The sequence below is a fragment of the Talpa occidentalis genome, unplaced genomic scaffold, assembly GCF_014898055.3.
Source record: "Talpa occidentalis isolate TD23 unplaced genomic scaffold, MPIMG_talOcc4v2.1 talOcc4.4, whole genome shotgun sequence".
NCBI classification, from domain to species: Eukaryota; Metazoa; Chordata; class Mammalia; order Eulipotyphla; family Talpidae; genus Talpa; species Talpa occidentalis.
The window spans coordinates 10,299,183-10,317,540 of record NW_023604295.1 but is presented as its reverse complement, the minus strand read 5'-3'; the positions used below and the strand labels follow the sequence as shown (position 1 = coordinate 10,317,540).

Genomic DNA, 18,358 nt, shown 5'->3' with positions numbered 1-18,358 from the left:
TTTGCCAATGCTTGTCTTTTTGATTATAATCATCCTAGTGGGTGCGGTATGATGTCTCATTGTGGTTTTTGATTTACACTTCCCCCGTGGCTAAAAATGTTGAACTCCTTTGCATATGTTTTTTGGCATTTCTTTGTCTTCCCAGAGCAATGTCCATTCAGCTCTGCCCATTTTCTAGTTGTGTCATTTGTCTTTTTATTATTGAGCTAAAACAAATGTTATGAAATTTTAGTGAGTTCATGCAAAACTGTAGAAGAGAGTTTTCTTATAGGGATAATACAACCAATGTCAGACCTATGTTCTCCCTTCTTTTAAAACATATAAAAATGTGCTTGGGGAAACAACAGTCTTATTGAGGGGAAGATTTCAAGTTGGGGGAAAGGGAGCATATATAATTTCTGAAAGCACCATCTAAAAATAGGCATGTCTTGATTTGTTTTCAGTATTTGATTTGTTTCAGTATTGATTTGTTTTCAGTCATGATATTTAATTCTGCAATTTCCAATAGAGATTTTTATGCTGAGTCAGAAATGTTTATTTCTTTAGGACATTCCTGAAGGCAGAGGTTTTTAAACTGTGTTCCTAGGAACTTCTCAAAGATAGGGATGGATGGAAAGGGTGTCTCACAGGGTTTTGTACAAGGGCCAACCAGAGAAGGTCCAATTTTATTTTTTTTTTCATTTGTTTCACTTCAGCGTATGAAAATTTTGGTTTTGAAAAAGGATAACAACTAGAAAACATTAAAAGCAAAACTCATTTTTGTAGTCTAAGCATATTTTTCTATATTTATTCCATCCTCAGAAATTGGGTTTTCTTTATTATAAAGAAATGGAGGTATTTCTCCACAAGAGTTTTCATGGTGTGTGGTAATGTGAGGGCAAAGTTCTACTCTCTTTCCTGTGATGTCTGATATGGGCAAGTTGCCTTCTGATTGAGGGATTGGATTTGAGTTCATTTTCCAGCAGTGGACATATGTTTCCTTAGACTAACTTGACTAGCAAGAATTGAGGCTAGTGCCTGGTTTGTGATAGGATTTCAATAAATGCTTTTGGGGTGAGTGATGGAAGAAAGTGCCCTGGCTCTTCACTTTGCTAAAGAAGGCAAAGTGTTAGTCCAGGGGACTTATTAATTTTAGGATTTAGTTTGGTATTAAATTCCAATACTCCAGATTACATCAGGCTGTGAGATTACACCTTCCATTAGTGCCCTAATCATAATGATTTGGGATTTTTATAGCACCTTATTATGTGCGTTCTGGTCTTTTATTTTTTTAATTTATTTTTTTAATATATTTTTAAAAGATTTATTCATACAAGAGTTGGGGTACAGGCCAGAGGTGCGGGGGTGAGAGGATTCACCAGAGACAGAGTGGGGAGAAGAACAGGCAGACTGGCTGAAACATACTGCTGAGGGGAGCAGTGGGTGAGACAGGAGAGGTCTGCTGCGCCAGGTGTGTTGCTCCCTGCCTGGGGATCGAGCTCTTGCTGCAGAGGCTGAGCATTGCTTCATAGTGCGGTGCTTAACCCCTTGCGCCATAAGGGAGGCCCCATTCTGGTCTTTTAACTGGAATCTCATTCCTAGGTATCTCTCCACTTTTACCTCAGCCTGGAACCATATTAAAAGAATGTTCACCTCTCCTCAATGAGATTGTCTTTAAGTCAGTGTCACTTGCTATGGAAAGAGGCTGCCATCTGAGAGAGCTGAGTGAAGAAACATTTTGCTTTTGTTATTCCTATCACACGACTAACACTCTGTTTGAGAAGAAATCTCCATTTCCTTTAGAATAGTGATTCTTACCTGGGCTGATTCCTCAGCCCCCAACCCCAGGACATTGGTAATGTCTAGAGATGTCTTTGGTTGTGTTAACTAGGGATCAGGGAGGTCTAGTGATAGGGGCCAAGGCCGCTGCTAAATCTTTTACTATGTCAGTGTATAGGGTATAACTGCCAACAGCAAAGGGCTGTCTGGCACAAAAGATCAATTATGCCATGGTTGAGAAACTCTAGAGCAAATCCCACTTCTTCCCTCAAGAGTATGATGTTACTGTATGCATTATTCATTTGTAGAGTTTCAACACCATGGTCTAGACTGAGTTTTGTAAGTTGCTATTTCAATATCATTTATTGTTCTTCTACCTGCATAAAATGAAGATAGACTTTCACACCCTTTTTGTCATCTCAAGACAGCTACTCTTTCTCTCCTGTGCACACATTTGTATTAGAATTAGAGAATCACCAACGGTGTAGTCTAAGCTACTATTTATAAAAATTCTCCCTACGATAAACATAGTAAATTATTATCCATAACTCTTTAGCTCATTGGGACCAAAATGTCTAGGATTTTGTCTTTTCCCAGTAAAGATTTAGTCAATTCTGAAAGTTCCAAAAACCTCAGTAGTGATCTTCTCAGAGACAAATATTTGTCCTAAGGATGAAAGCATGTCCCAACCTCCTGCAACATAAAGAATCTCTTTAACTTTGAAATTTATTTCCACAAAGTTTTGAAGTCCTTTTTACCAATGTTGACCTTTCTCTTCCCTAAACCACTTTTCCAGGCATGTGGTTTAGGATGGAGACAGCCAATGATCTACTCTGGATCCAAGGTTATGGCCTGTTTGTTCTTGTTACTATGATTTCCTAGCTCCATATCACATTCCATTGAAGGGATAATAGGAATGGTAAACAAGAAATCAAAGGCAGGACCATATTCTGGCCAATTACAGATATTGATTTGTCCCTCTGATCATCTATTCATTATATTGTCTCTCTAGCTTGACATGCCACATTTTAATTATGAATTACTAATGGTGACATCAAACTATCTGTATAAATAGGTCTTGGACAGGAGATAAGAGACATTTTGACAGTATTCATTAACTATATGTATGATTTCTTACCAATTACATGGAATTAATTTAGAGACATCAAATGAGTCTTTTTTATTCCTGTAAGGAAGAAGTTATTACTGACTTTCTCATGTAAGAAGGTTGGACCAAGTAATCTCAACCATTCCTTCTAGTTGTAAAATCTGTGATTTTATGATTTATTTTCCCTGCCAGTCAAAACCAATAACAGATATCTTCAGGAATTTTAAATGAGGTCATACATGAAACCAGAACAGCAATGATTGTGATACTCAGATACTCAAATCCAGACCATGATTTGAAATCAAAAACTCCAGCTCCACCCAATTTCTTTGTGTGATGCAGTTAATTTTAGAGGAAAAAAAAACCACAATAGGAATAAATGACTTCATGGGTGAGGGATTTAAGGTCATGTCTCTTTTTTTTTTACTTATAAGTTTTAGTCATCAATTTCCTTATGATAGTTTTACAAGGAAATTTATTATTGAATTGACATTTATTGCTTAAACTATGCTTAAAAGCAAAAAGTCCTAACATTCAGTTTTGTGCTTCTTTGCCCCCCGAACCCTCAGAAAGGAGCTCATCGCCAAGTTGGATCAGGCAGAGAAGGAGAAGGTGGATGCAGCTCAGCTGGCTCGGGAATTCGAGGCCCTGACAGAGGAGAATCGGACCCTGAAGTTGGCTCAGTCCCAGTGTGTAGAACAACTGGAGAAACTTCGAATACAGTATCAGAAGAGACAGGGATCGTCCTAACTCATGATTCAGTGTGAGCAGAAGAGGTCAGTGCTGCCCTGTGCCGGCCAAAAGATTTTGATTTGAAAGGGATAGTGAGTAAAACCGATGACTTCTCTGTCACCCACAGGACAAACATCTATAACGTGTTTAATGCTTGCCAGATTTAGTTTGAGAGAAAGAATATTTTAAGTAAACTAATCAAAGTCAGCCTATTACCAATCTATGTTTCTAGAGATCATAATTCTTTTCCAAAGCTTTTTTTTCTTATTTAGGAAAATATGATCATATTGTATATCAGGGGAGAAAATGATAAAAATAGACTGTTAAGTGACTCTGCTATAGGTCATGAGTTAAACACGATTAAGTCATGAAACAGAGCAGTGAGATCCTCACTGCAGTTCCACATCTGTGTCTTGAAATTTCTTATCTTAAACATTTCAATTGTGCTCACCTCCGAGCTGTCAGAAACATCTCTGCATGTAGACATGGATGGTCACCGGCATTAGGTTTACTTCTTGCATGATTGATTGTATTAAGAATAAATGGTTGTATATCATAAAAGCTATCTCATGAAAATATTAGCAGGAAGCATGTTCGTGCCAAAAGTGCATTCACCAGTGCTAACTTGCTGTTGTAATAAAAAGCAGATAAGGCTATATTTTCTCCACCACATGTTACCTCGTAGTAAACACCTCTGCCTTTGCTGGTGTGTGTTCTGGAAGCATGCAGGAAATGGAAAAATATTGTTTGGCTATTACTTTGGTGAATTCCTGTGAAAACCGTAAGATCGTAACTATCACTGTTTTGGGTTTAAGGAGATGTTTTGGATCAGTAACAACTCATAGGAATCTATGAGTAAATTCGGGATTAAAATAATTTCCCCCTTGTTCTACCTATCACCATATTTTCCCAAATGGATCTCTTTGCTTTATGTCCATTTCTATTCATGTAACTTCTTTTTCATTAAACATGAATCAAAACTGTCTGTATTTTGTCATTTTCTTAACCTATGTTGTGCTAAAATTGGGATCAGCTAATCCTGGAAGAATTTGTTGTTAGTTGTATCTGATGTGCCAAAAAACTGGTAAAGTTCCTTTTGGAAAGACTGGTTTCTCATATAAACAACTCAGCTCTATTACTGACTATGATGCATCTTAAGGTATTTGCCCATAAAAAATAAAACAATTTTTATGTTCTGTTCCCCGCTCTGGCTCTGGTAAATTCTCTCACCCTCCCATGCTTCTAACTGTACCGAGTGCTTGTATAAATAAATAAATCTTAAAAAAAACCAAAACATTTTTAACAGAAATAGCACACATATTCTAGTTCCTGGGATTCAAGAATGCATACAACTACAATTCAAGTGCAATAAGAAAATGTTATAATAGGGGTTTAAAAATGGAAAGAATGGCCTGAGCAGAGACACAGTCTTGGAACGCAGAGTGGGAGCCTCACATTTGGGGTCAGTAAATAGTCTTCCCCTGAATATATGTAGGGGGATAGTGACACATTAACTCGGAAAGTTCTGCCGGGTCATGGTTGTGAGGGGAGTTTGGGCAAAATAAACATTTTGAAAAGAGGAGTGAATGGTTAGGACTGGACCTAAGATAATTAAGCTGGTGGGAGTGTGTGGGATGGATTGCACTAGATAGAAACAAGAGGCAAGAGTTGTGAGGCTAACAGAAGTGTGCAAGAAAAGCGTAGTAGCAAATGAAGAGGAGTAACAGGCTGGAAGGATGGGCGAGAACGAGGAGAAGGAGCCACATGGCTTGGGATGGCTTGCATGTATAATTGAAGCAAGGGAGATAGAGAAAAGTAACATTTAATGAGCCACTTCTGTGCAAGTCTATGCTGGATGCTTTATACAAACTATTTCTTACAAGCTAGAGGTAGCTATAATTAGTCCCATTCTCCAAAACTAGGAACAAACTTTCTTCCATTCAGTCAATAAATATGTACTGAATGCTTGTACTTTGTCAAGCCCTATGGGATGTGCCAGAGACACAGTAGTAAACGGAGAACAGGGCGCTATTTTCTAAGAACCCTTAGTCTAGTAAGGGATTTAGACATCCAAATACCAACATAGGGTTGTTTAAAAATACATGCTCATCTCCTCTCAAAAGGTAGAGTCCAATTCCCCTTTAGCATGGGTTGGACTTAAAGGCTTGTTTCTACTGAGTGAAACAAGTGGCAGTATGTGACTTCTAAGTCTAGGTCATGAAAGACACTGGTCCTTCCACCTTTGCTCTCTTGGATCTCTTGCTCTAGGGTCAGCCAACTGCCATGTGAAAGGATTCAACCAGGATGATGGAGAAGCTATGTGGTAAGGAACTGAGGTTGCATGAATTCACATGGAAAGAGATCCTCCAGCCCCAGGCAAGACTTCCAGTGGTATAACCAGGCTGACATCTTGAATTCAACCTCAAGAGAGATTCTGAGTCAGAACCACCCAAACTGTTCCTGGTCCTTGATTGTCATGAACTTTGAGATAACACATGTTTAGTGTTCTACATCATTAATTTTGAGGGTAATTTGTGATACAGCAATAGATATCAAGTACACCGAATAAATGAGGTAAGTGCCAGGCAGAAAGCAACATAGTTCGTGAATGCGCATCACAATGGGAATCTGACTGAGGTGAGTCTAGGCTGGTGTCCTTATGGCAGAGATCCTGAGCTAGTATCTGATGGATGAGTAGGGCCTAAGACACAAAAAGGGCAGGTGGATGATGGAGCCTGATAGAGTAAAGACATGTGCAAAGGCACTGAGGTATGTTCAAAGATTCAGGGAACCATTTGCAACAACATGGATGGACACTGGGGAGATAATGCTAAGTGAAATAAATAAGAAGGAGGTAGATATCACGTGATTTCACTTATCTGTGGAATATAAAGAGACTCTGAAAACAGCAGGGTGGTTACCAGACAGGGAGGGGCCGGGAGTGGTTAAAATGGATAAAAGGCATCCATTGTATCCTGTGGATGGAAACTGTAATTTTGATAGTGACCATAATGCATCACATAACAGCACATTGGCCAATGGTGGACTATATCTATTATGATGGTGGCCCCTCCATGTAGCCGAGAGGTGTAGTAGGCTAGACCATAGGTCTGTGTACACATTCTGTGAAGGTAGCACAAAGACTTACTATCGACTTACCCACAACATAACCCAGCCATTAACACAGGATTGTACTTGAAATAAAAAGCTGTATGCCTGAAATTTATACAATGTTATAAATCAATTTGCCACCTCTGTATCTTCACCAAATATAAATATTATTTAAAAATATATGCCAGACAACTTTTTAAGTCTTAGCATAAAAATTACTTCCTTAGAGAGATGTTCCTACATGACAATAATTAAAAGATTTGAGGGAAGGCTAGTGTGGCTGAGCATGAGTTGGTAGGAGACTGTGGTTACAAGATGAGGTTGTAGAGTAAGGCAGGGACGTGAGCGTCATGTTAAGAAGTTTCACCTGAATCATAAAAACAGTGGGAAGTCATTAAGGAATTTTAAGCACAGGGGCAATGTGTTAACATTGTCTCTTTGGGTAACACATTGTAAGAGTTTTTTTTTTTTTTAAGATTTATTTATTCATGCATACAAGAACCAGGGTACAGGCCAGATGTGCGTGAGGGTGAGAGGACTCATCAGAGACAGAGCGGGGAACAGAACAGGCAAACTGACTGAAATACACTGCTGAAGGGAGCAGCAGGTGGGACAGGAGGGGTCTGCTGTACCATGAAGGATTATCCCCAGCTGGTTCGGCTCAAACCCTCGCTGCAGAGGCTGCGGACAGCTTCACAGTGCTGTGCTCAACTGCTTGCGCCACCAGGAGAGGCCCTGTGAGAGTTTTCTTTTTAAAGGTACCTCATTTATGTTGCTTAGAGTGATGTAGAGTATTACTTATACTATAGTTATTTAGATAGATAGGTAGGTAGATTTAAGTAGGTAGATGACTGGGTGATCTAGAGAATAAGCCCTTAAGAGTATATTTTTTCGGGCCTCCCTAGTGATGCAGAGGTTAAAGTCTGAACACTATGAAGTTATCTGCAGTCACTGAGGCATGAGTTCAATCCCTGGCCAGGGAGGTACCCACATGGCGCAGCAGACCTCTCCTGTCTCACCCGCTGCTCCTCTCTGCAGTGCATCTCAGCAGATCTGTCTGTTCTGCTTCCCACTCTGTCTCTGGTGAATCCTCTCACCCCCCACACCTCTGGCCTGTACCTTAGTTCTTCTATGCAATAAATAAATATATCTTAAAAAAGAGAGAGAAATAAAAAAATACGGGAACCCCCCCCCCCTTGTGCGGTGACAGTACTCAGAGAAGGACATGCAGACGGCATCGAACATCAACACAGTGAGGTGAATGCTGAGGGAGAGTAGATATGCAGCCGAGAGCATTAACCTTGAGATTCTTTGACCCCCGCCCTTCCAGTTCTAACAGCCTACGTTTTAATTAATTCTTTCTCATGGTTATAAACAAACACTCCCTGCAATGTTTTACACTCAAAAGATTTTACGTTACATCGTGAAAGTCCTCTCTGTGTCATTTTGTGCTTGGAAACTTGGAGAATGTCTGTATCCACTGGCCGGTCTCCACTTCTCAAGCTGCTCTGGGAGGGCAATGAAAGGGGACCCCATAAAGACTGTAAAGGGAAGGTCCGAGTCAACAAGCTGGCAAAAAGATTTCCCCTAAGGATTTAATCTTAAAACCCTTTTTATTGGCTGCTTTGGGCCTAAGGAATTTAGAACAAGAATTCTGGACAGAAAGAGCCAGTGTGAGTCAAAGAAGCAAGTTTCTCAACAGCCAAACAAGGAAGGATTTGCATTTGCAAACTGCTACACTTTTATCTGTTACAGAACATGTCTAGGCAGTGGCTGTTCTCTCAGGTCTGAAAAGGGAAAGATGAACAGATAACGAGATAAGGTAAAATTACGTGTGAACAGCATTCCCCCAGCTTCTGAACTGCCCGCTCACTTCTCATAATCAAAGTCAGTGCTGAACAAGCTGACGTCCCCCCATTATTCCTGTAAATAAGGATATGACTCACGAGCCTAGCAGTCTCCAAAATGCCATAGATGCTATGGTAATTTGATTATTTAAAAATAGCAGGAAAAAAAACAAAAAACTCGGTCATGAGTAAGTTGGGGGGCTGCTGTTTTTCCTTTCAGACTTTATTTTTCATTTAAATTGTTAGGATGTTTAACCCTAGTATCCTGAGAACATCTGGTCTGCCAAGCAAGTTTTAGGGTTTGAATTCTGGGAACTAACTGGGTGGACACAGCAGTCAGATCTCAGATTCCAGGCAAGAAACAAGACTCAGGAGGCCTGTGGTCTGTATGCAAATCTCCGTTTGGTTGTCTGTTTTCCTTTTCTATAGAGAGAAATTGAGTGTTGATGGCACTTGACTACACCGCCCTTCACCCCAAACTGTCATTCAGCCACTTCAATATTATAAATACAGACTTTTTGGGTGCTAACAATAACAGGAGTGCTAAGATTACCAATAGCTTATAGAAAGCCTATGATGACATTCATTGATTTTTTTTTTTCTAGCTACCGATTCAGAAGTGGGGACTAAGAAACTGCTTGGACCAGGTGCTAAAACCCTCACGGAAGGACTGTCTGGCAAACCTAGGCTTGAGTTTCAGATTTAGGACTAAGGAGCAGGCAGGAAATGACTCTTTCTTCTAAATGTGTTTGACCCTGTATTCATCAGGGTCACTAGCAGGGAGAGAAGCACACTCACAAGAGGCCAGTAAAAGAGAACTTACTGAAAGGATTGTATACAAAGTGGGGGGCAAAGTTAAGGGACATGAGGTGGGTAGGGGAAGCCCTTGGGACTGGCTGCCTCAGAAAAGTTAAAGGGCGAAGAAACAATACCAGGCCCTGGTGTGAACCATGTCTCTGAGAAAGGTTTTCCTACTCCAGCACTGTCCTTGCTCCGGGAGTGAGGCCACAGCCTACCCAAATCTTGGCAGGGAGAAGCCAGGAGGACAAACACCTTCTCCTCTCCTGTCTTTCCATCTTCTGGTAGTGGCCCCCATTTTTGGCCAAACCCAACCCAGTGCCAGAGGACAAGCAAGCCCCATCCCTTTGTCCATGTAACCAGTCTCCCCTGGCACAGAGCAGGATGGAAAAGGGGCGGAGTGTATATCTGCAGGGACAAGTGGAGTCTCCAGCACAGACTGACAAGTACGAGAGGGACACGCCTCAGAAGCTAGTGAAGAAATCAAACTGGCCAGGTTTGCGATTTTATTCCTGAGGTCCTTCCTGGACATAAAGATCCATGAAATGCCTAGAAATATGAAGCAGGGGGACCAGCAGCTCCTTCTCCATGGAGATTAATCAGGGGATGCTGTACAAAATTCAAAGCTCAGTTAAAAAGATATATCAGCCGGGGCATCCCTGGTGGCACAAGGGATTAAGACGCAGCACTGTGAAGCTATCGGCAGCCACTGCAGCATGAGTTCGATCCCTGGCTAGAGAGATACCCACATGGCGCAGCAGATCTCTCCTGTCTCGCCCACTGCTCCCCTCAGCAGTTGATCTGTCTGTTCTGTTCCCCACTCTGTCTATGGTGAATCCTCTCACCCCCCATCTCTGGCCTGTACCCCAGTTCTTGTATGCATAAATGAATAAATAAGTCTTTTTTAAAAAAGGAAATATCAGTCATCACATAAACAATGGACACTTTTTAGTATAAGTTTATCCCCAACGTTGGGTGGTACATACTTACACTACACCAAAAAGTTGCGATTTAGCTGAAGTTCTCATTTTAACTGGTAATCAGTATCTTGATTGGGTAAATCGAATCCTCATTAGTCAGGGAGATGTAAAGAAGACTTTGCAAGTTTCTGTAACTCAGTCCCCTCTCAGTCCCATACTTCACTACAGTTTAGTGAGAAGGAAATGCCTCAGTAGAACACGGGATACAAACCATGCTCTTGCAACAGCAGTGTTTGAAAAGTTAAGTAAAAACAAAAGAAAGCAAAGTAAGGAACTGTTTCATGGTCAAGAGAGTTTGAGAAACTAAAAATCCTAAAGATCTCGCTGCTCTAGGATCTCTCCTGTTAGTGCCTGCTAACAAACATTGTCACACCAACAATTGTGTTTCCTTGTTTTATTGGGGAAAAATCTTAGCAAACAAATAACAGACCCAATACCCATTTGTTTGGCAGTGACCTCAGGTTTCCATTGGAATACCACAAGAAGTTAACCAATCACTTGGCATCCATGATATTAAGACAGAATTTTATCTTCATCTCATGATCTGCTTGAAGGCTTAATTTGCATTTCTAAAGAGGTTTTAGAGCGCCTCAGAAATGTATGCCAATTGACAACATTCTTTTTAATAAGATATTAGATCGTATGCTTGATACAATGTGGTTTTGCTGAGCTTAATAGGAAGAATCAATCAAAATTATCATCTGAGCAAGAACAACCCTAGATTAGTCAGAGAGAAAGGGGAAGCTAAAACCATGTTTTCTCTCCCCCCTAAGGTCATTTTTGAAAAGAAGTGGCGTAATGTTGTGAAAGACCAGGCAAAATATTACTGTGCCATCCAAAGTGTTACTACCCTCACTGCAGAGTTGGTAGGCTATCCTGGTCTGAGATTTTTCTCTCTTTCTGGCCTAATTTGGTGCCCAAGCCATAATCCTACCCTTTATTGTGAATTGGGAGAAAAGAGAGATCCGTCAGTGAGGGCCTTGGCAAAGGCAGGCCTCCCACAACCCAGGCACCACCACCAAGTGAGCGTGCCTTAAACAAGGTAGAAATTTTTTCTCTGGTGGAAAAGACTGGAGTGTGGGCATCTTGGTATGATTTGGAGTTTCTTTCCAGAAAATCTTCAGGGTCTCAAATTTTTCCACCATTATTGAGGCCCTCCATGCTAGAGTCCAAATTATCATCAGTCAGATAAGGAAGGGAGCTAAGGGAGTGGGCTAGATTTCTGGTATCTGCCACAAGATACTTCTAGTTACTTCCCCAAGACGGTTAATTTTATGTTAACTGGATTATGAGATGCCCAGCTATTTGGCCAAACACTATACTGGGTGTGTCTGCAAGTTTTTGAATGATATTTACATGTAAACAGGTGGATGGAGTAAAGCAGATTGTTCTTTTGATGTGGGTGGGCCTCATCCAATCAGTTGAAGGCCTGAATGAAACAATAAGGTTGATTTTCCTATTAGTAACTGGGAACTCTTCTTGAGCAGAAAGAACATTGAATCCTGATCAGAAAGAACATTTATTATTTCCTGCCTTGAGACTAGAACACACAAATTCACTCTTTCTGAATCTCAAGTCAATTGGAGATGGAAATTGTTTCAGCAATTTTCCTTTGCTCCAGCTTGCAGATGGCAACTCCTGAGGCTTATCAGCCTCCATAATCACATTAGCTAATTCTAGGTGTGTAATATATATGCATAATGTGTAATACATACTCCGTATATATGGACTATAATGATGTCTATAAACAATAAAATGATGTCTATAATGATGCCTATAAACTATATACCTGTCTAGCTCCTATTGATTCTGTCTTTCTGAGAGCTCTTCGAATACAATCCTATTGCCTTGAATTTAGTATGAAGGGAGAGCAAGTCTAGGGGGTGAAATATATGGGGGTATAAGCAGGGATTCTGCCACGGGAAGGAACTCATACCCTTCAGGTTAGAAGTCAGCACTGATGTCGGTGCCATTTCAGTAGGTCAAGCTCTTCACTTATCAAATTGGGTATCAGTGTCTTTCTGTGCCCTACAGGTGAAAGTTCTTGAAAGCTATTAAGCATATTCAAATTTCTTTATTTTTAAAGTCTCCCCAGAGTATGTTAAATACAAATATAACTGTAAATATAAAGCTCACTCACTTCAGGCCATGCTGCACATTGGTGTTTATATCAATGTATGTGTGTAAGATGTAGAAGTAGGATATTGGGTCTGCCTTAGTGCCTGAAATGAGAGAAAGGGTATTAGTTTTGTTTAGCAAGTAATAAGCTTCCAAATTCCTTCTTAGACCAGGTTAAGTTTGTTAAGGCTGAAGGATGGCAAAGGAAGGCTTTAACAATGATGTCAAATTACCTCAGGGGCCTCCCTGGTGGCGCAAGGGGTTAAGACACAGTACTATAAGCTATCTGCAGCCACTGCAGCCTGAATTCCATCCCCGGCTGGGCAGGGAGGTGACCCACATGGCACAGCAGACCTCTCCTGTCTCCCTGCTATTCCCCTCAACAGTGTATTTCAATGGATCTGCCTGTTCTGCTCCCCACACTCTCTCTGGTGAATCCTCTCACCACACCTCTCCACCCCCCGCCCAACACCTCTGGCCTGTAGGCCAGTTCTTGTATGCATAAATAAATAAATCTTTTTAAAAATGATCTTACTTGATGGGAGTTTTGATGCTATTTCACTAGTTAGAAGCGGGTATTACCCAACTATAGGAGATCCTGCCCTTGACTTTAGAAGCACTTATTCTAGGTCCTGCAAGCATTTGCCTCTTCTCAAGTTCTGTCTCAGGACCCATTTTACTTAACTCCTGGTGGTTGCTGCTCAGAGTTTCTTCATTCCACCTGATCTTTCCCTCTGTGGGTGGAACACAGAAGTGGGGGTAGCAGTTTGATTTGCTATTACCTCATCCACCACAGAACATTTTGGTCAATGACAGGTGACATGTATCATGGTGGTTCCAAAATTTCCATTGTCTGGTGACATCATGGCTGTGGTGAGGTTGTAGTGCTTTATGCTGGCAGCAGTTTCATACATGTCTATGACATTTGCACAGCAATGAAATTGTCAGTTGATATTTTTTTAAAGATTTGTTTATTTATGCATGCAAGCACTGGGGTATAGGCCAGAGGTGCGGGGGATGAGAGGATTCACCAGAGACAGAGTGGGGAGCAGAACAGGCAGAGTAACTGAAATACATTGCTGAGGGGAGCAGCAGGTGAGACAGGAGAGGTCTGCTGAGCCATGTGGGTTGCTCCCTGGCCGGTGGAGATTGAACTTGTGCTGCAGTAGCTGGCGATGATAGCTTGATAGCACTGTCTTTAACTCCTGCTCCACCAGGGAGGCCCAAGTTGATACATGTCTAAGAAGGAATCCCTGTCTTAAAGTGACGCATGGCTGTATATTATTGGGTTCTAGCATCAGGCTTTCAGATAGGTCAAAAGTGAATAAACGTTTACTTTCAATTTGTAATTGGTTGCCGAACTTAAAGAAAGCTTTACTTAGCATCAGGAGGAACTACTTAATTTTCAGGGCCAGGGGCAAAATGAAAATTTCGGGACTCTTATTTGAAAAACTGTGGAGCATCTCTAGATGACAGTAGAGGATGGCACCTGTGCATGTGAGTGTGGAAACTCTGCAGCCGCACAGGTGCCACGTCTGCGAAGCCAGCCCTGCTTGTCCTTGCTTATACTATTCTTGAAGTCTCCAGAAAACTCTTACCTCCCCTTCACCCCTCAGGTCCTTGAATCTTCTCTCTCTTCTGAAATCTTCTGTCTGATGTCATGGGAGTAAGAGAGTCTGATGAGAAAGCATTATTTGGCCTTCATTTAGATTTTTCCCATTTTATTCCTGAGTATTGAACTGACAGATGTTCCTGTGTTTTCTGATTACCACTGATATGGCTTGTATCTTAGATAGCTTTTATCATCATATATTCACAGGGAGGACATTTTGGGGACTATTTGTAGGAAGTGATTTCTATCAAAGTAGGAATATTCTTCAAAGGACTTTGCCATTTAATATGGAAAAAATAACTGTCGGGTTAGTGAACTAATCAGGCTTTTTACGTCACTAGTCTTTGCGGCCTTGATGGTTGTAGAGTAAGTAAAGTATCAGGCTTTTCTGCCCTCCGACCACTAGGAGTGATGATGGATCCCTGTGGTCCTGAATGCATGCCTGATGGCGGGCACCTGGAATAGGGTGTGGGCATGTGTAAGTGGGTAAGAGACTGAGCTTTAAGGGTGGCTTCACAGGGATGCCAAGAGAACCACGAGAGAGCAGAGATAACGAGGGCAAAAGAGAAACGGAGGCCACCAGAGGAGGCCCAAGAGCCCAGAAAGAGTGAAGACTTGCTGGGGCTGGGAGGCCTGCCCCCCTCCCGGCCCCCTGGCACCCCTTGTCTGCCATGTACTGGGTAAAACCCAATAAAAGCCTGCAAAAGCCACCGAGGGCTCCAGGACTCACTCCTCCTATATCCCGTCTGCTGGAATCATAGAAAACCTGCTCCGTGTCTTCCTGCCTTTACAATGGTGTTAACACAGAAGGCATTTGGGAGCCTGGCCACGGGGCACGCATGCCTGATTGTGGAAACCTGGAGCAGGGATGTGCATGCATGTGTAAGTGTGCACACCTGAGCCTGGAGGGCAGGGATATAAGGGTGGTGTCAGAGGTGGAGCATGGCTTTGGGAGGACGAGCTGAGTGATTACAGAAGGGGCGAGGCCGAGAGAGAATCCAGAGAGAGCCCAGAGAAAGAGTAAAGCTTACTGGTCCCCCCAACCCCCCACATCCTTTTGCCCACCCTGCATCCGGTTGCCCCACTAGAATCACCTATAAGAATGAAATCATTATCATGGAGTGAAGCATGAACTGAATTCCCAGGAAGATGGGATATACCTGCATCATGAAAGAGAGGACAGGCAGATTAAAGGCATGTTTTCTAATTGAACTAATTTTATTTATTTTTTTAAAAATTTATTTATGCATACAAGAGCTGGGGTACAGGCCAGAGATGTGGGGGGGGGGTGAGAGAACTCACCAGAGACTGATCGGGGAGCAGAACAGGCAGATTGACTGAAATACACTGCTGAGGGGAGCAGCGGGCAAGACAGGAGGGGTCTGCTGCACCATGTGGTTTGCTCCCTGGCCGGCAGGGGATTGAACTTGTGCTGCAGAGGTTGTGGATTGCTTCACAGTGTGGTGCTTAACCCCTTGCACCACCAGAGAGCCCCTTGAACTAACTTTTAAATGCCTTATTTCCTGTGACACTGTAATCTTCAGGGTTCTGTATTATATATGTGTGTTACATAAGTAACTGGCTCATATGACTAAGATGAGGCATATTCCAAGATCTGGAGGGTGAGTCAGTAAGCTGAAGATTCAGGACAGTCAGCAGTGGGTTTCCAGTCTGAATCAGAAGGCATGAGAACCAGGAGAACCAGAGCTGCATTTCCGATTCGAAAGTGAAGGCTGGGAGGTCTGAGGCTTTGGAGGGGCTGATGTCCCAATTCAGTGGATTTCAGGCAGGAGGAGTTTCTTTACTTGGAGGAGAACCAGCCTTTTTGCTCTACTAAGTTCAACTAATTAGATAAAGTCCACCCACATTAGGGAGGGCAATCTGCTTGACTCAATCTAGCAATTTATTTATTTATTTATTTGAAGATTTATTTATTTTTATACAAGAACTGGGGTACAGGCCAGAGGGGCAGGAGGGCGAGAGGAATCTCCAGAGACAGAGTGGGGAACAGAACAGACAAAATGACTGAAATACTCTGCTGAGGGGAGCAATGGGCGAGTCAGGAGAGGTCTGCTGCGCCATGTGGGATTCTCCATGGCAGGCTGGGATCGAACCGATGCTGCAAAGGCTGTGGACAGCTTCACAGTGCTGCGCTCAACCCGTTGTGCCCCTGGGGAGGCCCCTCAATCTAGCAATTTAAATGTAATTTTCCTTTCAATACATTCCCACAGAAAAACCCAACATAATGTTTGATCAAAAATCTGGACACTGTGTGGCCTCGATGAGTTCACACATATAAATAATCACGGATACTCTGTTATCACAAGCTCTGTCAGCACTTGAAATATCTGGCTTCAGACTGAGTACAGAAAGCTGGTTACTCTTCCTTTAGTTGTTCAGGTCTACCACCGGGACTTACTTGAAGATTTAATGAGAACAAAAGGTAAATTCTTACATCAGCAGTTTGCTGGGTGGGTGCTTTGAGCCAGGCACAGGTAAGACTATGAAAAGTGGCCCAGAACAGCCGACGGACACATAGGACATTGGTGAAGTGGTGGCTTTATTTAAATAAGATGAACTTTCTGGACTTTTTGCCCCTCTCACCAGGGATGTGATTTTATCGCTTCTTGTGACTGTACTTTGAGAGGCAGAACCCTGCAAAAGTCATTCTCACTGCCGGTGGAAGAGGGTCGGCATAGGTGGAAGAACAGAGTGACCGTGGGTAGAGAGACTCAGAGTGGATGGGAAAGAGGTTGTGATTGCAGGCGCTGATCTCAGTGGGCAATGAGAGTTGGAAGAAGGAAACGGAAAAACAAGAATCTTGACTAGAGCAGAGAGAGTGAGGCTGATCGAGAGAAAGGGGAGATGAGCGGAGCCAGCTGTCAACCTGAGCTTCTGGGTTTGGTGACTTTCCTTGTGCTCATTTCTCCTCACTCTAGGACTTATGTGCTGACGGACACTGCGTCGTGACACGCATGTCTCTGGAATGAGCTGGGAGCTCTGGATGACAATGTTGTGTCTGGTTTACAGTTGTGTCTCCAGAAGATACTCCAATGCCTGGTGTCTAGCAGGAATTGACTAAATATTTGCTAACTGAAAGGAGTGAAAGAATTAAAGGAGGGCCCTCTTCCAGTTCTCTCCCCAGCATTCAAGACACTGCTGAGTGTTGGTGGAGGGGCATTAGGGAGGGTAAGGTAGAAGAGGTGATGGAACAGAGACTGGACACAAGGAGACATCTCCTCCTAACGCCCATGACTCATGGATGTTAATGCAAGAAAATGAGAGTACGATCCTTCCAGCACAAGGCAGGTGCCTGGGGGTGCCTGACTTAATAAATGAAAATAAAGGGTGCCTCATTAAATGTGAATTTCAGATAAACAACACACAGTACATGCATGTCTTGTGGAATAGTTGGGAATATTGAGTTATTTGTTGTTTTTAAAATTAAGAATTTGACAGTGACTCCTGGACCTTATCTGTCCTAAAGAGAGGAACATGGCCTATAAGAGATTATTCCTGTTTTTTCAGGGGAGTATAAGGGATATATTAGAGAAAGATAATTGAGAAAAGATTTTTCTAGGAAAGGTGAAAACTGAGTTGAGTTGCAAAGGATTCAAATCACAGCGTGAGTTGTTTAGGCAGATTCTAGGGGCTGGGGTGGGGGGAAGTCAGCAAACAGGTTCAGAGACTGGCTGAAATCTCTGATCAGGCTGGCGAGCAACCCAGCTAGATGGATGGGCAGGGTCTGGTGATCCTACCCATGCCAAAGTCTCAGACCCCTGAGCACTAGCACTCCCCCACACCCTTCATTGGCCCACAGGGTATGAATAGGTGGGACTAGATTTTTCTGACTAAACAAATGTTTTGTCATTTTCTGATTGAGCAGGGCTGGAGATTAGTCTCCTGTAAATAATGAGGAAAAGCATTTTGCAAGGGTCATGCATTGCTCAATGGTTTATAGTTTTTCAAGCACTGGTGTCAAAACAGCATCTCTAGCCAAGTTGAGGAAAAGATGACTACTAATGATGGAGTCTCAAAACAAGATGGAATGGCATGGGAAGTCTGAATAACTTCTACCTCAGTTTTTTTCACTTTCATATTGCAACATCTATGTAGCATTTTAGAGTCAATATGTAATAGAACAGGAAGTAATAGCTTACTTCCATCCAGGGAAGAGGTGGAAATGCTTATATAATCTTTATTGAGCATCCACTATGCTCAGGTAGCGACATATACAATTTCCCTTACTCTGCACAAGAACACTGCTATTGTGTATGTGGGATACTACTATTGT

At 42.2% G+C, this 18,358-nt stretch overlaps 1 protein-coding gene across 6 annotated transcripts in view; it reads left to right on the top strand.

Annotated features, from left to right (window-relative positions):
- MAP3K7CL (MAP3K7 C-terminal like) overlaps positions 1-4,761 on the top strand; it is a 58,087-nt gene extending 53,326 nt beyond the window's left edge. For all 6 annotated transcript variants that reach the window (XM_054701142.1, XM_037524520.2, XM_054701140.1 and 3 more), the window contains exon 5: positions 3,436-4,761. In XM_054701142.1, coding sequence (XP_054557117.1) covers positions 3,436-3,616 — 181 coding nt within the window. In that variant the 3' untranslated portion in view covers positions 3,617-4,761. The remainder of the gene's footprint in view (positions 1-3,435) is intronic.
- The last annotated feature ends 13,597 nt before the right edge of the window (positions 4,762-18,358 follow it).